The sequence below is a fragment of the Fonsecaea erecta genome (genome assembly GCF_001651985.1).
Source record: "Fonsecaea erecta strain CBS 125763 chromosome Unknown Scaff1, whole genome shotgun sequence".
NCBI classification, from domain to species: domain Eukaryota; kingdom Fungi; phylum Ascomycota; class Eurotiomycetes; order Chaetothyriales; family Herpotrichiellaceae; genus Fonsecaea; species Fonsecaea erecta.
This window is the reverse complement of record NW_017387244.1, coordinates 446,419-462,089: the sequence shown is the minus strand read 5'-3', so window position 1 is coordinate 462,089 and position 15,671 is coordinate 446,419. Positions and strand designations below refer to the sequence as shown.

General features: G+C 51.2%; 7 protein-coding genes across 7 annotated transcripts; 4 read left to right on the top strand and 3 right to left on the bottom strand.

Annotated features, from left to right (window-relative positions):
- Window positions 1-118: 118 nt before the first annotated feature.
- AYL99_00139 (hypothetical protein) lies at window positions 119-473 on the top strand (the record flags this gene model as incomplete). Its single annotated transcript, XM_018831655.1, has 2 exons — window positions 119-252; window positions 320-473. The coding sequence occupies 2 exons, from the start codon at window positions 119-121 to the stop codon at window positions 471-473; spliced, it is 288 nt and encodes a 95-aa protein (XP_018697534.1).
- Window positions 474-2,080: 1,607 nt separating this feature from the next.
- On the bottom strand, window positions 2,081-2,771 carry AYL99_00138 (hypothetical protein; the record flags this gene model as incomplete). The annotated part of the gene is made up of 2 exons (XM_018831654.1): window positions 2,081-2,665; window positions 2,727-2,771. The coding sequence occupies 2 exons, from the start codon at window positions 2,769-2,771 to the stop codon at window positions 2,081-2,083; spliced, it is 630 nt and encodes a 209-aa protein (XP_018697533.1).
- Window positions 2,772-6,673: 3,902 nt separating this feature from the next.
- Window positions 6,674-7,660, top strand: AYL99_00137 (hypothetical protein; the record flags this gene model as incomplete). Its single annotated transcript, XM_018831653.1, has 5 exons — window positions 6,674-6,770; window positions 6,874-6,933; window positions 7,043-7,201; window positions 7,310-7,410; window positions 7,487-7,660. The coding sequence occupies 5 exons, from the start codon at window positions 6,674-6,676 to the stop codon at window positions 7,658-7,660; spliced, it is 591 nt and encodes a 196-aa protein (XP_018697532.1).
- Window positions 7,661-9,596: 1,936 nt separating this feature from the next.
- AYL99_00136 (hypothetical protein) lies at window positions 9,597-9,906 on the top strand (the record flags this gene model as incomplete). Its single annotated transcript, XM_018831652.1, has 2 exons — window positions 9,597-9,683; window positions 9,730-9,906. 2 exons carry the CDS (start codon window positions 9,597-9,599, stop codon window positions 9,904-9,906), a joined length of 264 nt encoding a protein of 87 aa, XP_018697531.1.
- A 380-nt stretch (window positions 9,907-10,286) lies between these two features.
- AYL99_00135 (hypothetical protein) lies at window positions 10,287-11,578 on the top strand (the record flags this gene model as incomplete). The annotated part of the gene is made up of 6 exons (XM_018831651.1): window positions 10,287-10,350; window positions 10,401-10,499; window positions 10,546-10,827; window positions 10,883-11,112; window positions 11,166-11,443; window positions 11,491-11,578. 6 exons carry the CDS (start codon window positions 10,287-10,289, stop codon window positions 11,576-11,578), a joined length of 1,041 nt encoding a protein of 346 aa, XP_018697530.1.
- A 367-nt stretch (window positions 11,579-11,945) lies between these two features.
- On the bottom strand, window positions 11,946-12,812 carry AYL99_00134 (hypothetical protein; the record flags this gene model as incomplete). The annotated part of the gene is made up of 1 exon (XM_018831650.1): window positions 11,946-12,812. The coding sequence occupies one exon, from the start codon at window positions 12,810-12,812 to the stop codon at window positions 11,946-11,948; it is 867 nt and encodes a 288-aa protein (XP_018697529.1).
- A 499-nt stretch (window positions 12,813-13,311) lies between these two features.
- On the bottom strand, window positions 13,312-14,394 carry AYL99_00133 (hypothetical protein; the record flags this gene model as incomplete). The annotated part of the gene is made up of 2 exons (XM_018831649.1): window positions 13,312-14,234; window positions 14,298-14,394. 2 exons carry the CDS (start codon window positions 14,392-14,394, stop codon window positions 13,312-13,314), a joined length of 1,020 nt encoding a protein of 339 aa, XP_018697528.1.
- Window positions 14,395-15,671: the final 1,277 nt, after the last annotated feature.

The window sequence follows — 15,671 nt, the reverse complement described above, 5'->3', positions numbered from 1 at the left end:
CAATATCTCTGCCCACTAGCTCTCCTACATCCGGAGCCTCTCGAATCCTTGCACGAGCGCAACCACTTACAAATCCGGGGATAGCACATAAGGTCTGTCACCAAGTCAGTCGGCGGCCATGGCGGCAAATGTTCGAGATCCGGCATTCTGGCGGCGGTTTTCAATGGCGGTCCATTTGGATGAAGAGAAGGCAAACATCTCGGATACCAGGTCAACTTCAACTACCTCGTCAACGGCACCCTTGAGACATACGTACGTTGACCGCAGACAGCACGCACACAGGTCGTGGAAACATGAACTCACTAACAATCTGTGACAGGGAAACATGGCTTGAGCGACATCGGAGGAAACAGCGTCGAACTCGAATAATAGGTTGCATTATCGCCCTCGGCTTTATCGCTGTCATTGTGGCCGTCGTTATGGTGCTGCTGTGGTTCGCGAAAGTCGGGCCATTTAAGGACCAGTCGTCGTGATACCAATATCTTTCACAAACCGGACGGAACATTGTCAGCAAAGGAGGAACAACACATGCCAAGCCGTCATGGTGCAGAACGATCCAGAATACCAACGCTGCCCTCGAGCTCCCTCGAGCTCGAATATCTTACCGGACCATTATCTATCTCACATGTCTTTCGAGGCAGAGCGGAGCCTATATCCAACGGCGGGGACTGGCTGCTTGACGTCTGGGCCCTGGAGAAGAGGGAATGCTCAGTATGGCTGTATTCCCTATTTTGGAAGAGGGATTGGGAGGACCGCCCTGGATACTTGAAGGCCAGCGCCGAGAACTACGGGGCGAAGCAGCTGGATTAGCGCTGTAGGGGTTCAGGAGGAGTGGAAGCTGGCAAAAGGAGCAACACGCAACATTATGAATTAACGAAGAACATGGATATCCCTTACCGGCGGATGGCAGGTTGCGCCCGCCGTCGTAAGCTAGACACCATAGATCAATTGCTACAAACACTATGAGCCGAGCATTTAGTATACTGACTGAGTACAATAAGGAGAAATGGAGACCAAGAGGAGCGAAGACAAGATTCAAGTTGTCGGGATTAAATTCTCTAGTGATCCATACCGTTCGTTCGCGGTACACGCTTTTAGAACTCGGCATCGATCTCCATCACTGCCGATACAACACACGGCGGCCTGGCATGTTGACGCGGCGGTCCCTCATCGTCTATCTTCCAATTCCTTGAGTTCACCCCGGCCGGCACGTCCTATGTATGTGTGGCACATTGGTCGAATACCATCAAGCCCGACCAACCCACCCAGCATGCGTTCGCGCGAAATCTTCAAGACCGGAATCCAGTGTCTCTCAGGATAGCTGGGGCTGGGGACTTGGTTTTATCGGTTTCTTCATAGAGTGGGATTTTGTTGGCAGGGCATGACGAGTGACGAGTGCGTCCATTAGGTGATCATGATCAATCGATCGACAACTGACTGGCTGGCTCTGTGACGGGAGGAACGCACAGTACTTATTCCTCGACACCTGTTCTGTGCCCTACCCCCCAGATCCTAGCATGCTGGAAACCAAGACTCGTTCGACGTTCGTCCCACGTGCCATGCCCCTGGCCTGTAAGGCTGGACTCCGGGCTATTGTCGAAGGTCAGATAGATATCCTCAGAATTGCCGATGAGACAAGGAGAGCCTGTGTCGCCAGAAGATATCGTTCTGTCCATGCCATGCCGAAGGATAGCTGCCAATGACAACAAGAATCAGTCCGATCAGAGCGAGAGAGAGAGAAGAAAAAGGGAGACGCGCTAGGAACGAGGTGCCTGCTCGCTCGACCGGTTGTTGGGATAGAGTTCTTGTGTTTTGTCTGAGTCGTTATCTCCGACTCCTCATTCGCTCGGAATCTTCAAAAGCTGTGTGGTACGCGATGTCCATGATCCAGAGTGACCCTTCTTGGATGGATGTGCTCTGTTGCAACGTAGAACGCAACGTACTGCACAAAGTGATCGGCCTCAAAATGATCCGTTGCATCTTCCACATCTTGGGTGCCTCGACGGTTTATTGGCGAAGAGGCCTGCGTTCGATCAAGGTTCTAGTGATCAAATCTAAATCCCCCAACGTTTCGAGCTGCTCAATATCGCTTTCTCGTCGGCTCGGGACTGGGACTCCTCGTCACGCTCCTTTCGTCGCGGCCCCTCATCTTCAGCCACTTCTTCGTGCTCAGCTCCAACTCCCTCTCCAGCTCGGGGCTCGGTTCTTTTCTGTGGATGAAATTGCAGAATCCACCGCGGACGCATCCCTCGCCGGAGTTCAACCTGCAACACGCCTCCCGGAAGTCTGTGACAGGGGACAGCTCGCAGTAGATAGGACGCGCGGCGTACCATCTGCTGTTGAGCGCATCGCAGGCTGCTTGTGCCGAGTCTTCATATTTGAACCGCGCATAGACATTGCCGATTAGGTGGTCATTGTTATTGTCGCACACGACGACTTCCTCGACCTCGCCGTACTTGCACATCTCGCACCAGAAGTCTTCATAGAAGGCGTCAAAGTGATTCTGCAGTTGAGAGGCGTTCATCTTGTTTTTGGGATCGTATGCGGGATTCTGGTAGAGGTTGGGGAGGAGGATGGTTTGTGAGTATGAGGGCTTGACATGCTTGCGTGAGCAGCGGTCGCCGTGTCGACAAGCCCCGATCTTGTAGTAGAAAGAGCAGTTGACCTGTTTTAAGACCTTGTTAGTCCTTGTTTCTCACACTTGGAACCATTTGGGGAAAACCTACTTTGTCTTGTTCTGTGCCAAAGATGGACGCGAGGTAGTTTGCCATGGCTGGGTAGAGTTATAGCTTTGTCGCGATGTTCTCAATGATGTGTTGAATCTCGGAATGCGCTGGCTGGATTGTATGTGGCGTCGAAAAGTATGGGAGGATGGAATTGTCATGTATTGTCGATGCCGGCAGAAATAAAGACGCGCTGGACGAGCAGGTCTAGCACGTGACAAGCATGCGAGCCACGTGATCAATTAGAAATCCGCCACGCCTTCTAGAATTTTCTTGGCGTGCCAGCCTCGGGGGCTTCGCTGTCGCTCCATGACAATGCCAACACAATACCAACTTTTCAGGTTTCATATTGATCTACCTACCATCATATTACAACGCTATCCTCACACTGTCATGGGAACTCTGTCTCGAAGTTATGTGCAGAGACCCGGGTCATATTCGGCGTCCAAGGGCATCGGATACGTACCGCCAACCCAGTGTATCTTTAGCAATCGACTTGAAATCGCTCGGAATGGTTGTCTGTACAATTACAAGCTTATAGCATATTAGAAGACTGCCGATCTTTGACCGGAAGTCGGGAACTGAACTGGAAACCGCCCATATTAGGATTCAGTATAGACCCTGGCCAAAGCTGTTGTAGAATGCTGGTGGCCATCCGTTGGGCAACTCCCGTATAATGCCACAGAGCATGACCTGTTTAGTCAGAATAATATCCTGCCTGGATATGATTTTCAAAAGGAATGATATTGTGCCTAAGAATGAGATCGTTTTTGGTAGGAACGTCCACTACGTACCAATAAGAAATGCTGCAATCCAATGGGATGACAACGTGCGGTTCACAAGCTGCCTTTACCTTTTCCTTCTTCACATGGGGGCCATATATTCCCGTCCGAGAAACCTTGTGCGAAGTTCGCATTGTACCGTTTTGCTGAACAACATGGGAATCATCACACCGGGGCCGTCAATGCAGTATTGGAAGTTTCCAGCCACGGATGGTACACCAGTAGCTTTCCTGTGAGCATGATGGAAAAGGTAACACATCGTTGTTACAAAAACAGACTGATCGGGAGCAACAATGCTGTAACATTGTCACGTAACTCCACAATAGTCGCAAATCCACTCACATCCTCGACTTCAACCATTGGCAGTTGGTCGCTTTGACAGAAATTGCGAACAAATGGGAACCCAGCCCCCCTCATCTTTCGCAATGGCATAGCCATGATCACTGTGTATAATATCTGTATCTGTAGCTGTGAAGACAGTCGGTGTTAACGAGACCGATTGTGGCGTGGATACAGTGGACTTAGTGATGTCTGTCACGTATGCGAGTCAGCAAGAGCCAAATTGCGGATGGAGCATATCGAACCTGCGCCAGACTGCCATTTGAATTTTGCTCTGTGAGGTCCGTGAAATGAGATTGGCAGATGTTTATTCGCCGATAGGCAAGGATGTTGTTCCACAAGTGTGAAAAATGGAGATCCTCATGCCAAAAAATGGAGAAAGTGTTGCAAGCTGTGCATGTATGTATATATACGCACCTCTGACTGAGTATGTGTCTGACATGTGAGAGTCTTCCTCCAGCCAAGCTCTGAAGAAGGTGCGGTACAATCTCAGCGCTAAGCACATACAACACCACACACATTCGAAAACACTGTGTGCCGCCCGAAAACAAATAATCACACACGTATAGAGAAACCAAGGAAAAAAAAAGAAATAGATGATGGGGCCTCCAGACGCGGCCAGAATAGGGGAACCCAATCCCGTATCCCTATATTTCCCACTTTGTTCCATCCAGGAGCCGAAGCCGTTGTACCATGATATGGTAGTCCGTCCCCAAGGATCTTTGATCCCCAGTACTTCGTGCGGTCACTGTATGTATGTTGAACTCGGTGGGAAAGAGACACAGATTTGTGTTCGACTTTCCGACGGGATCCTTCATCGGCTTGGGAACAAATTCCGCAAATCCAAATTATATGTCAATAGGATGGGAGAGAGCATTCACCGGGAGTGGGGCCAACGTATATTCCAACGAGGGTGAGGTCACCCAGTCCATCACTCACTCAGCCATGTGACTTCGGAATTCTCACGTCCTAGATGGACTTACCGACGTCTCACCTTTTGTACACGGCTGGCTTCATTCAAGCCCTTCGAGACAAGACAATACTCTTCATCGGACTCTACCTTGAGCTAGAGTAATAGCGAGAGTAGAGGTGCCTTTGTCGTTGAATATGAGGAGGAGAACGCATCGAGATCTGGTAAGGACAACCCCAGCAACACCGGAAAGCGATGAGCACGTCGAGGCCGAGAGAGTGAGCTTTGAGATTGAATCGAGGAAGAAAACGAAGAATTCTGCAAGCTTTGCAAGTTTCGAAGTTGGGGAGCCCAATTGTCAAAGCTATTGAATGGAAAGCATCACTGGCTCCCTCTTCCTGTTGCCTGTGGCGATATCGCGACGGAATGAGTGACTGAAGTGAAGACAAGGTTTGAGAGATGAGTACGTGTAAAAGCAAACAAGAGAGAGGAAGAAGCGAAAGGGGGTGCCAAGACGGAGTAATTCGACCCACTAACTCGCCTTCAGCAGCGGACTCAGTCAGACGTCAGTTACCTGATGCTGACCTGCATTCTGTGGACCATCTCTGATGAATGATCATCAAGATCTCGGAAGCCGTGCAAATCCAAACCGCTCGTTGTTCTTCTTCCTCTACTTTTTTCTCGTCAACTTGTACCATCTCGAACGGCCCTGTTTGCTGGCTGCCGATGTCTGTTCTTCTTCCGCACAGTCTCCGGGCTAAACGGGAAATCATCTAATTCAGTTTGCAGTTGGGTTCGGCTGGCAGCAGATGGCTGTTTGACAAAGCCGTGCTACGGGGGTAACCTGTCAGTACAGCCTCTTGAGAACTACTTGAGGGTATCAAGATTCATTTATTGATTGGGTAACCTATAAATGATATGATCAAATCCGAATCTGTGCGAGTCGCACCCTTACAAAAGCTGTGACGCCAACGTAATGGGTCAGATCGGTAATCTGAGGGTTTATAAACTGTCTTCAAGTTCTCCTCGGGATACAATACAACCAGTTCTTGATCTGTCCAACAAAGTCTTTGGCTCTTCGAGCTCAGCACAGACACATTTTTCCTCACTCAACGAATGGCAGCGACGTCTATCGGATCCCAGTTCTGTACTGGTCTATGCTACGATTCACGATCAAAGTGATGTACCGGATCCAATCACTGGCTTTATATTTGCACATCCAAGAGACCCAGGCCCTCTTCCATCCAGAACACTCCATGTCTGGCTTGCCGGAGTCTCTGAATCTGCCCAGGGCAAGGGTGTTTTCGCCACTATGATGGGCGAGATCGAGCACCACGCACGTCTTCACGGGCAAAGAACGTTAAGCATAAGCACGTTTCCTGGGAAATTTGCGAGAATGTTTGCAGTATTAAAAGGGCAAGGATGGGAGATTCAGGCTGTGATGGACGAGGGAGAAAAAGTGCTCATGACAAAGAATATTCGAAATGATCATACTTCTGGTGAGGCATGAGGCAATAGACAAAGAAAAATAGGCGGAGTTACTCGATATCTTTCCCGCATTACTCCAGTCCGTTACCCTCAATTGAATCTCCAAAGACAGAATTCATCAGAACCAAGGGACTTGCGACAGGGTCCTCCGGCAGGAACGATTCTCACTGAAGACTGTGTAGAATAACTCCTCTCCTGAACTGGAGGGTCACTACTTTCCACCCACACGTGACTGAGAGCGCCACAAATCTGTGGCGCTGCACTGTGGCTTGTAAAAAGTGGTATGAGCTTTGAAACTCGCGGGCCAATCATCATCTGCCCGAACATCAATCGCAGTTTCGACAACTGGAACCTTTTGACCTTCGTGCTCACAGCTCCCACAGCCTCCCTCTCTCGCGACTCTCAACTCACCTCTCACTCGGCCCTCCACAATGTCGGTGGCACGCGCAGCTTTCTCGCTCACCAGGCGTATGCCTCTTTCAGCTGCCCGCGTCGCTCCCCGAACCTTCACCACCATCACAGCTCGCCGTAGGTGCAATTGAATCCTCGAAGCTTTGACAGTACCCCCGGAGAAGCTATTTCACATGAACCACTCTACCAGAACTGGCCTGACTGATCTGGGTGTCTACAGGAGCAGGCAAATGGGATCCGAAGCCCGGAGATCCGGAAGGGAAGCTTCTCCCTTTTGAAGGTATGAAATGCCCACAACACCGACTCACGTCGAAGACTTGTTGCCCTGGAGGCAGAGACAACGACGAGGGAAACAACCTGCTGACCGTGGTGGAATCCGTCTTCCGCAGAAATCAAAACCGAAGCCGATCTCCTCCCACCCGGCGCTGCCCCTGGTACCGTGCCTACCGATCTCGAACAAGCCACTGGTCTGGAACGTCTGGAAATCCTCGGAAAGATGCAGGGCATTGACATTTTTGACATGTCACCGCTTCCGTCAGATAGACTTGGTATGTTTCTCCCTGAAAAGAGACGAACTCAGACAAGAATGGGAGCTTCAGAAGCCAGTGACAGTTAGATATTCCTAGCATCCAAGCTAACAAGATCGTGTTGGGTAGGTACATTCGAGAATCCGATTGTTGTGAAATCTGCTGGTCCCGAGTATCAAGTCGGCTGCACCGGGTCTCCGGCCGATTCACATGTCGTCAAATGGCTCGTGGTATGTTCACCTATTCGAAGTTCTGGGGGGACTGGCAGATCATGACTGACACTTACCTTTCTTTCTCTGTGGATAGATGTCCCGCGCACGCCCTTTTGAGCGGTGCCCAGAGTGCGGGAGCGTCTACAGAATGGACTACGTCGGGGCACCAGACTCCCACGACGACCATCACGGCGACCACCACCACGCCGCACCCGAAGCACCCAAGACCATGGCCGATTTCGTCAAGCCGGAGTACTGGTACCGATAAGTGATAGGCAGATCGATAGTTTTGAGGCTGGTGCGGTCGGACAAATGGATTGCCGCGAAAGGAGAAAGAAAAAACTGTACATAAGTGAGATTAGTTGTGGCGAGAGAGTCGATCAGTCGATGTGCCTTGCAGCGAGAACGCTCCTACCAATGGTATATGGCTATCTATGCTGGTTCTCATTGCAGACTTCTTTTTTCTTTCTTCCCCTGTCCTTGCCGTTCCACTCGAGACTTTTTCTCCTTCGACAGGATTCCTTCACCAGTGTGTGTGCGCCTTTTCCGTTCCTAGGTCCGAGTACGTCTCGCACGCAGGCACACTCCATCTTCCGTGCTTGAAACTCTCTCCTGTGCCCCGACCGTCAGTCAACGCGAAACAAGAACAGCAGCGGCAGCCTTTCGCACCCTCCACCGCTGGCTTGGTTGGAGCTCGCTTCATACATCATGTTTTGGGGGCCAAGCTGGCCTCGTCTTATTAGCTGATAGACGGATCGCGAAGATTGGGGCAAGCCAAAATGCCACATGCAGTCTTGGATGTTTCGTTCCAGCACACAGATAATTGAGAGATAATTGAGAGATAATTGAGAGATAATTGAGAGATAATTGAGAGATAATTGAGAGATAATTGAGATATCGAGGCTCAACCTAGAGAATCTTGCTCACTCGCAGGGATTAGTGCGAATTAAGTACCTCGTATGTATCGACCCAGTTCCATTCGACAGTATTCCACTCTTCATGTGATACCGTTCGTAGCAGAAAAAAAGAGAACAGTTACCAAGATAAACAAACGTACTGCCATCAGCCCTAATCCAGTAGAGCGTCTGTTCATCGACACCACCATCATCGCCTGGTTCTCCCGTTGGTATTGCTTTCCTGCTTACGCGTCTGTTAAGCCTTGTCGATACCAACCAGTCAGTCTCACGCTTGTTCAGCCAGTTTGCCGCCGTTCATTCGGACTCTTAAAGGAAGGTACCACTTCTTGCCTCCTTGCCATTCGTGTCTCCTGGGAATCGCCATACGTGAACAGATAACCTTTTCAGAAGAGGATAGCAGCAAGCCGCTGGGAGAGTATCGGCCTTCACGGTGCGTGGGCGCTGTTGAGTCGCCTTGGCCGTAAAGTCGTGTGTGATGTGGTCGAGAGCAGCAGCGAGGTGCGTTTTCGATGTTGTTGAAGCAAAGGGCCGTGACCAAAGGACGAACGTCGCTTCGATCGAACAATCACCCAGCGACCGCGAGGCCATCTCTACCTGCACAAATCAGCATGTTGTCGACCATACCAGCTTTGCAGCATCTCGCACAAGTCAGGGATCTAGCTGCTCGGCATGATCCCCTGTGGTCTTTGTCTCGGCAAGGTCCCTGTGCCCTCTCAATAATGTCTCAACCCTGCACCTAAACAGCAGAAATCTTTCCTCTGAAGCTCGCTGATGGCAGTGATGGAATCAGGAATGGAATCCCCGTAGGAAGTTATGCTCTCTCTGGGTGCCATGGTTTTGACAGGTACCTGGCAGCTCGCTTTGCCGGAGGAGATGGCTCAAGACAAACGGGAATGCCTCTCAAAGGCAGGGCAACCGAATCGAGGAAGTGCCCCTTGTTATTCCTGATTCCTTGTGATTGTGATGGGCAGTGTTTGCGCATGAAGCTGCCATTTGATGAGAGAGACAGATGGGTGCTCTGCGTCCTTCCAACACCGGCCAGTCCATCATCCTCTGGTCGTTCGGCTTCGTTACAGTCTCGCCGTTCTCTCACAATCGCACCTTCCACTCAAACCGCCCACTCACGGCCTTGAATACGGTCGTCCCAGCAAACATGTCTGTGAGAAACGCGCCTCCCCGGTGGGTGATCCAAAAACCACACCTCAAAATGCGTTCCCTGAGCACACGCATAGGCACCATACCGTCAAATGGTACCCGAACAACCCACACAAATTCACTCCAATCAGAATGTCTTCAAGCCAACAGGATCGTGGCAGAGGTAGCGGAAGTAACCGACCATCCTCCAACATACAAGCAGCCCTGGGAGTCAATCAGGTACATGAATACCATGATCATTCGCTCGCAGCTAACATTGACGCAGGAAACCGACACCATACGACCCCGAGGATATGGCGACGACCGATACAGCGATTTTGACAAAAGTAGAGAGCGTCCAGAACGTCCAAAACGACAAGAGCCAAATGAGGACAGACCTCACGAGAGATCACTCCGACAGAGGATCAAGGACAAAGTCAAAAAGATCTTGGGTCTGAAATGAGCATTTGGAAAGCAAGGTCAGGAATGGGAGTCAGGGAACAACGTGCATGAGTGGATAGCTCGCATAATGTACTGTCAGCTGGCAGGAGGGATTTTGTGAGAAACGTGAGCTTGTATGACAGGGGTTGGTGCCGTGGACGAGAGTTGGTCGGAGGCGATTGGCGTGTACACCTTGTGCGACGAGACTGCGTCCAAGCCTCGAGATCTAAAGTTAGCCTCGTGCGCCTACTGCGTGTAACAATACACAATGGCAGCCTATATCACGCCCAGCAGCCATGAATCTCTCTGCCAGGCTCTCCCTGTCTTCGAGTTTGTATTCCAGAAAGAACGGTGCACAGCAACAAGTGACTTGCACCGAAGGACATCGCCCAAGACCACGACATGCCAGTCAACGACCTCGAGAAAGGGAATCAGCCCACCGACGAATGTCGGGAGGGTATCGTCAGTAGGTCCCAACCGACGCTTCTTCAGATAATGAGTTGAATGGAAGAATAGAATGGAGCTTGCTGCGACTCTTCGGTATAAGAGGTTTGTCCAAACGGCAGCAACATGATCAAAAGGTCTTGGAGGAGGATGAGACAGATGTCCGCGCTCGTGAGTGCTGCCCAAGAGTCTCTGGATGATGTCTAAAACGTCTCAGTCGAATGTGCTGTCAGAGGATGGCCGAGAATCGCGACGTTCGTCGATAGCGACCCAAACTTCATGATCTACCGGCGTTTCGGATTCTTGAGAACCAGGCTGCTGTTATGGCATCAAGATATCCTCCGCGAAATGGAGTCAAGGCTTGACTATCAGGACATGCAGGACGCCAGCTCGGTAGGCACACGGCGTTACCTGTCAAACCGGGATGGCGACGACATGCGAACCCCAGCCGTCCGGAAAGCCTTGTTTCAAGAGCTGGATGTGCAATTGAAAGCTTATGGTGGGTTTCACTCCTCGCTGCACCGACCTCGAACTAGTGACTGAGTTAATTATAGATGATCTTTTGTCTCGCTCCGCAGCCCTGTATCAGTGGCAGAGGCCTGACAAAGAGAACCGCGTGAGTATCGCCAATTTGATCCACAATGACGGAAGCCTCGCTCGAAGAGACCGGAGCTGGATCAGAAAGATCGATGATTTGATCGTCCTTGGTGGAGAACCAGATTCTTCCTGGGTCCACGGTCTGGTCAGCCACGTCTTCACATGGATCAGTAGGTCCGTGGTCAAAGTACGTGACCCCTTTTCTGCTGTTGAATGGAAAGCCGTGTTGACTTGGCAAAGTGCTTGCTGCGCAACAGAATCCAAGACCGGAAGCTCGAAGGCTCGACAATACATGTCCAGTTATATGAAAGAAAGCGGTTCAACCGGGTCGTCGGATTTCTGTACACGATCGCCATTGTGGCGTTGATCATGGGCCCGGTGTTGGTCCTCTACAGGTTGCGACACCTGGACGGGTACGCACAGAACTTGTTGGCATTCGCGTTCACGATCGCCTTCGCCTTGCTTTGTTCGACGGCAACGACTGCAAAACAGCACGAGATATTCGGGGTTACTGCGGCGTAAGTACGCTGATTGAAAGCACATTCTGCGAACTGACCCGAAGCAGATACTGCGCGGTGCTTGTAGTCTTCACCAACCAAAACACAGGGGGAAGCGTGCAAGCACCGACAACAAATCCGCACACGTCTTCGTGAAAGCCATGGCACCGAATGAGAACTTGCGGCTATTTCATGCGAATGGTGCAAAATACTATATATTTGGTTTCGTGGATATTGAGGTTCTTTCAGAGGTTGTAGGAACGTCCTTGGAGACACATAAATTGGGCCTGTGTTTTTTTTTCGGGGGGGGAATGGGGACATCAATGAGTGAATAGACGAAGTAGTTTGATGGTACCATGCCTCTCAGCCATAATATATGCCTCGACCGAGCCAGAACACAACCTGCAGTGCGCAAGTGCCGCCAACTCTATCTGAAATTGGCGGAGATTGATCTTGCTGGAATTGGCTTTCCTTGTATATGCCAGACCTATGGTTTGAATGGCCAGTTTCCGAGTTTCTGCATCTAGTCATGACTGGTGGTTGGGTCCCAGGCACAAGGAGCGTAGGAGCCTGGGAATTCGAGACTCTTCATATCTTCGTCGTCTAGCTCAAAGTCATAGATGGCGGCATTCTCCTCGATTCTGGTGGGAGTGACACTCTTTGGTAATGGGACAAACCCCTTTTGCAGACTCCATCTGAGCAATATCTGAGCCCACGTCTTTCCGTGTTTCTCACTGAGATGTTTCAAAACCGGCTCATCTGCACGCTGGCCACGGACAATGGGACAGTATGCTTCAACGACAACATTCCGCTTGCGGGCCCATGCCACGATATCGTCGCGCGGAAGCCACGGATGAATCTCCCATTGACCGACGTCGATGGTGCCGCCAACGCCGGATGTTTTGATATACTCCTCCAATTCATTGAGGTGGTGCACGCCATAGTTGGAGACGCCAATTGATCGAATTTTACCAGCTTGCTGAGCTTCTGCAAGTGCTTTCCACGCCCCGCACCGGGCTTCCTTGCCACCATGGGGGGAATGGATGAGGTAAAGGTCAATGTAGTCGAGACCGGTTTGAGCGAAGGACGACTCGATGGACTTCTTTGCCCCCTCGTAGCTCAAACTCCTCGGTGGCACTTTGCTGGTGAAAAAGATATCCTCTCGCTTCAGCCCAGAATTGCGAATGGCGTCGGCACACGGCTGCTCGTTACGATACGCGCGGGCGGAATCAACATGTCGGTAGCCAACCCGAAAAGCATGAAGCGTCACTTCTTCACACGATGCGGCAGGGGTTTGGTAGACACCGTAGCCTAGAGCAGGGATCTCATAGCCTGAGTTCATGCGGTAGGTGGTGTTGATGTCAAATCTGGTGGGAATCTGGGTGGTCATTGTGCGTTTGTTCCTCGTAAACGGGGCGACAATGCGGAGAATTGTATATTGGACACGAACAGTACTTCCACTCAAGAGTGACATCGAGGTTGATGAGATGAGATGAGTTGCGTGAAGTTTAGATATTTGTAATGATACATAGAAAGATATGAAGGGTTGATTGGTGATTGCTGTCCACAGGCGTGTCTGCAACAAAAGAGGCTTCGGTCTGACAAAGGATTATTGACTCAGCTACAGACGCAAGCCAGCCACCAGCAATGCTGAGTTGTTACTGCAAGCTGCCCTGTATCTCCCCAAGATACAATACTATTCGGGTCTACGGCTGGTTGCTCGTCAAAGTAGATCAAATAGAGCGTTGGGCTCCACATCACCTTCGAACTCCCTTGTTCCTCAACATTCGAGGACAAATCCTTGGCTATGGATAAATCGAAACTCCAGAAGTCTGCTAACACATTGCCACGCTGAAAGGAAAACGCTACATTTTGTACATAGAAGTGCTTCATTGCCGTGAAGACGAATTCTCCCGCCAATCCTCGCCGCTGTTCAACACCCTCTGTCCAGGCTCATCTAGCCGAGGAACGTCATCCTCCTCATCCGACACAAAAGCGTCATCCTCTAGCATCGGGTTGGCTTCGGGCATCGAGGACTTTGACGCCCTTTTGCCTTTGTCATGGTCTTGCAGTGTATCATCCGCCGAGATAGATATACCTCGTGGGCCCCAGCGGTTGACATTCGGTTGCTGCGGCTGCCCATTGCTCTCTTCATCACCAGCCTCCGGGTCTTGTTCTGGTGCTTGCCGCGCAGGGTTGATGACCCTGTTGACCAGCCAGCCTTTCCGCAGGTCCTCCGCATCCACAATGCCACCTCCCCTCAGCTTGACTCTTTGCCTCGTCCAGTAGACCCATGCGAAGTCGATGTAAAATGCTGTTTGAACGATGCCAAAAATGACCGAAATGGCGTCCGGTTTGGACGGGGTGAAAGCACGATAGATCCAGTTCAGAAGGTAAAATGCTCGGTAGGAACCCAGGGTGACGAGGTAGAAAGAGTCAATGACAGTCGGCACGGTGGTCTGTCGCAGGAGAAGGAGCTGTGGAAGGACGCAGACGGATTCGAGGATGATGGAGAATGTCCACATGACTTCGGCAAATGTCGTTCGGCGCGGTCCGTTAAAAGTCAAGCAGACCAGGGGAGCGGCAAGCATTGATGCCGCAGTGGCATATGCACCCCATTTCCAGGCCTTTTCTCGCTCACGGGTCCGCGCAAAGACTCGAGTCATCAAGATGATAATATAGATCGAGGACCAGATATAAAAGTTTTTGAGGATGAAATTCCACCATGATGCCGAGGGCGGGACCCAGAAGAGGTCGAGGTAGCGAGTAACGAAGACAGCAATATACAGGATCTGGGTCAGGAGAGAGACGCCTGTTCACTCGTTAGTTGCCGTGGTCTGAGAGAGGACAGGCAGACGGGTTTGATAGATCTGACCTTCAGCGCTCTTGTTGGAATGAATGGCCCAGATAAGAATACATTTCGAGGCGGTATGGGAGACGTCGCCCAAGATGCGGAAGATGTTCATGTTCATGGCTGGCAAACCGACATGACCAGACCGAGTAGACCGTCTGTTGATTCAACTCGGGTAGCAGACGGTGAGGCTAACAAAGCTGCCCTGTCAATCGAAAATGGAAGGACCAAACCATCGACCCAATATCGCTTCGCCGTAATTGAAGGAGGGTTGGGCTGTGAGAGAGACGTTGCTAGCTGCGCTGCCTGCGGGCGTTGAAACGCGGACTACTAGGCTGACGGGAGAGGCACGAGGAACAACGCTGAGGCTGAATGTCTTGGCTAGTGAGTCTGGCAGCGGGGGTCGCTGCTTTTACCTCTCTCCTCTCTTCTCCTCTCCAGGTACTTACACCACCTCCGTATGAGGTACCTCTCGCCTCGTACTTCGTGGCCATCCCCACAACGCTTGCCTCAACAACCCCGAACTGCAGGTGAATAATTGCCCGTTGATGTCTTCTGACTGGTTGATGTTGTACCTGCCGAGCTGCCCCAAGAGCACCAACAGGACGTTGTAACCTATCTATTTCTTCTCCGATGTTGCAAGCTGATGGCTTCCAGGGCACACCTATAGAGACAGGCAGCAGCCTCTCGTCCTCTGATACATGTTCTCCCGCCGTTCAGTCTCCCAATTCTCCGTGCAGCTCTCCCTAGTCTTTATCCGCGAGATCTGGGTATTCATACCCCGTACGGAAAGCTTCTGTTGAAGCAGTGGAAGTGTGATATTGGTTCGGTTCCAGACGACTACGGTTGCTCGAGGCCCTGGGGAGGACCGTCTTATTGACCACCTGGCTGCACCTGTCCATGTACCGCACGGCAGACTCTTAAGTAACTAGGGATCTCTCCGGCCCCCCGGGATTCCCCTTTGTGGCGAGATTCACGATCCTTCCGGGGAGCCGGCTGTGGCCTCCTCTAGTCCCTTAGGCTTGTTTTGGTGGCTGGGGTTTCGACTTCTCGCTGTTGTCGCCCGTTAAGCGACCTGTGCACGCGTCCCCACCGACACTTGATCGTATCTCGATTATGCTAGTCACGACAACGTCTTGAAGAAATGCAATCTCAACAGCAATCATTCTGAAGATTGTGCCTGCCTGTGAGCCCCAGCTGAGAGGGAAACGAAAGGCCCTCGGGTGGTAGCGAACGATTGCCTGCCTCGTTTCCCGCGATGGAATCAGATTTCCACCACTCGTCATTAACTCTGGCTCCAGACCTGAAGCTACTCAAGGAATGGTGGAGGAACGTGCACGCACCCTTGCTACCCAAGCTCGATGGCGATAGGGGATCATAGCTCGAGGAGTTCCCCGA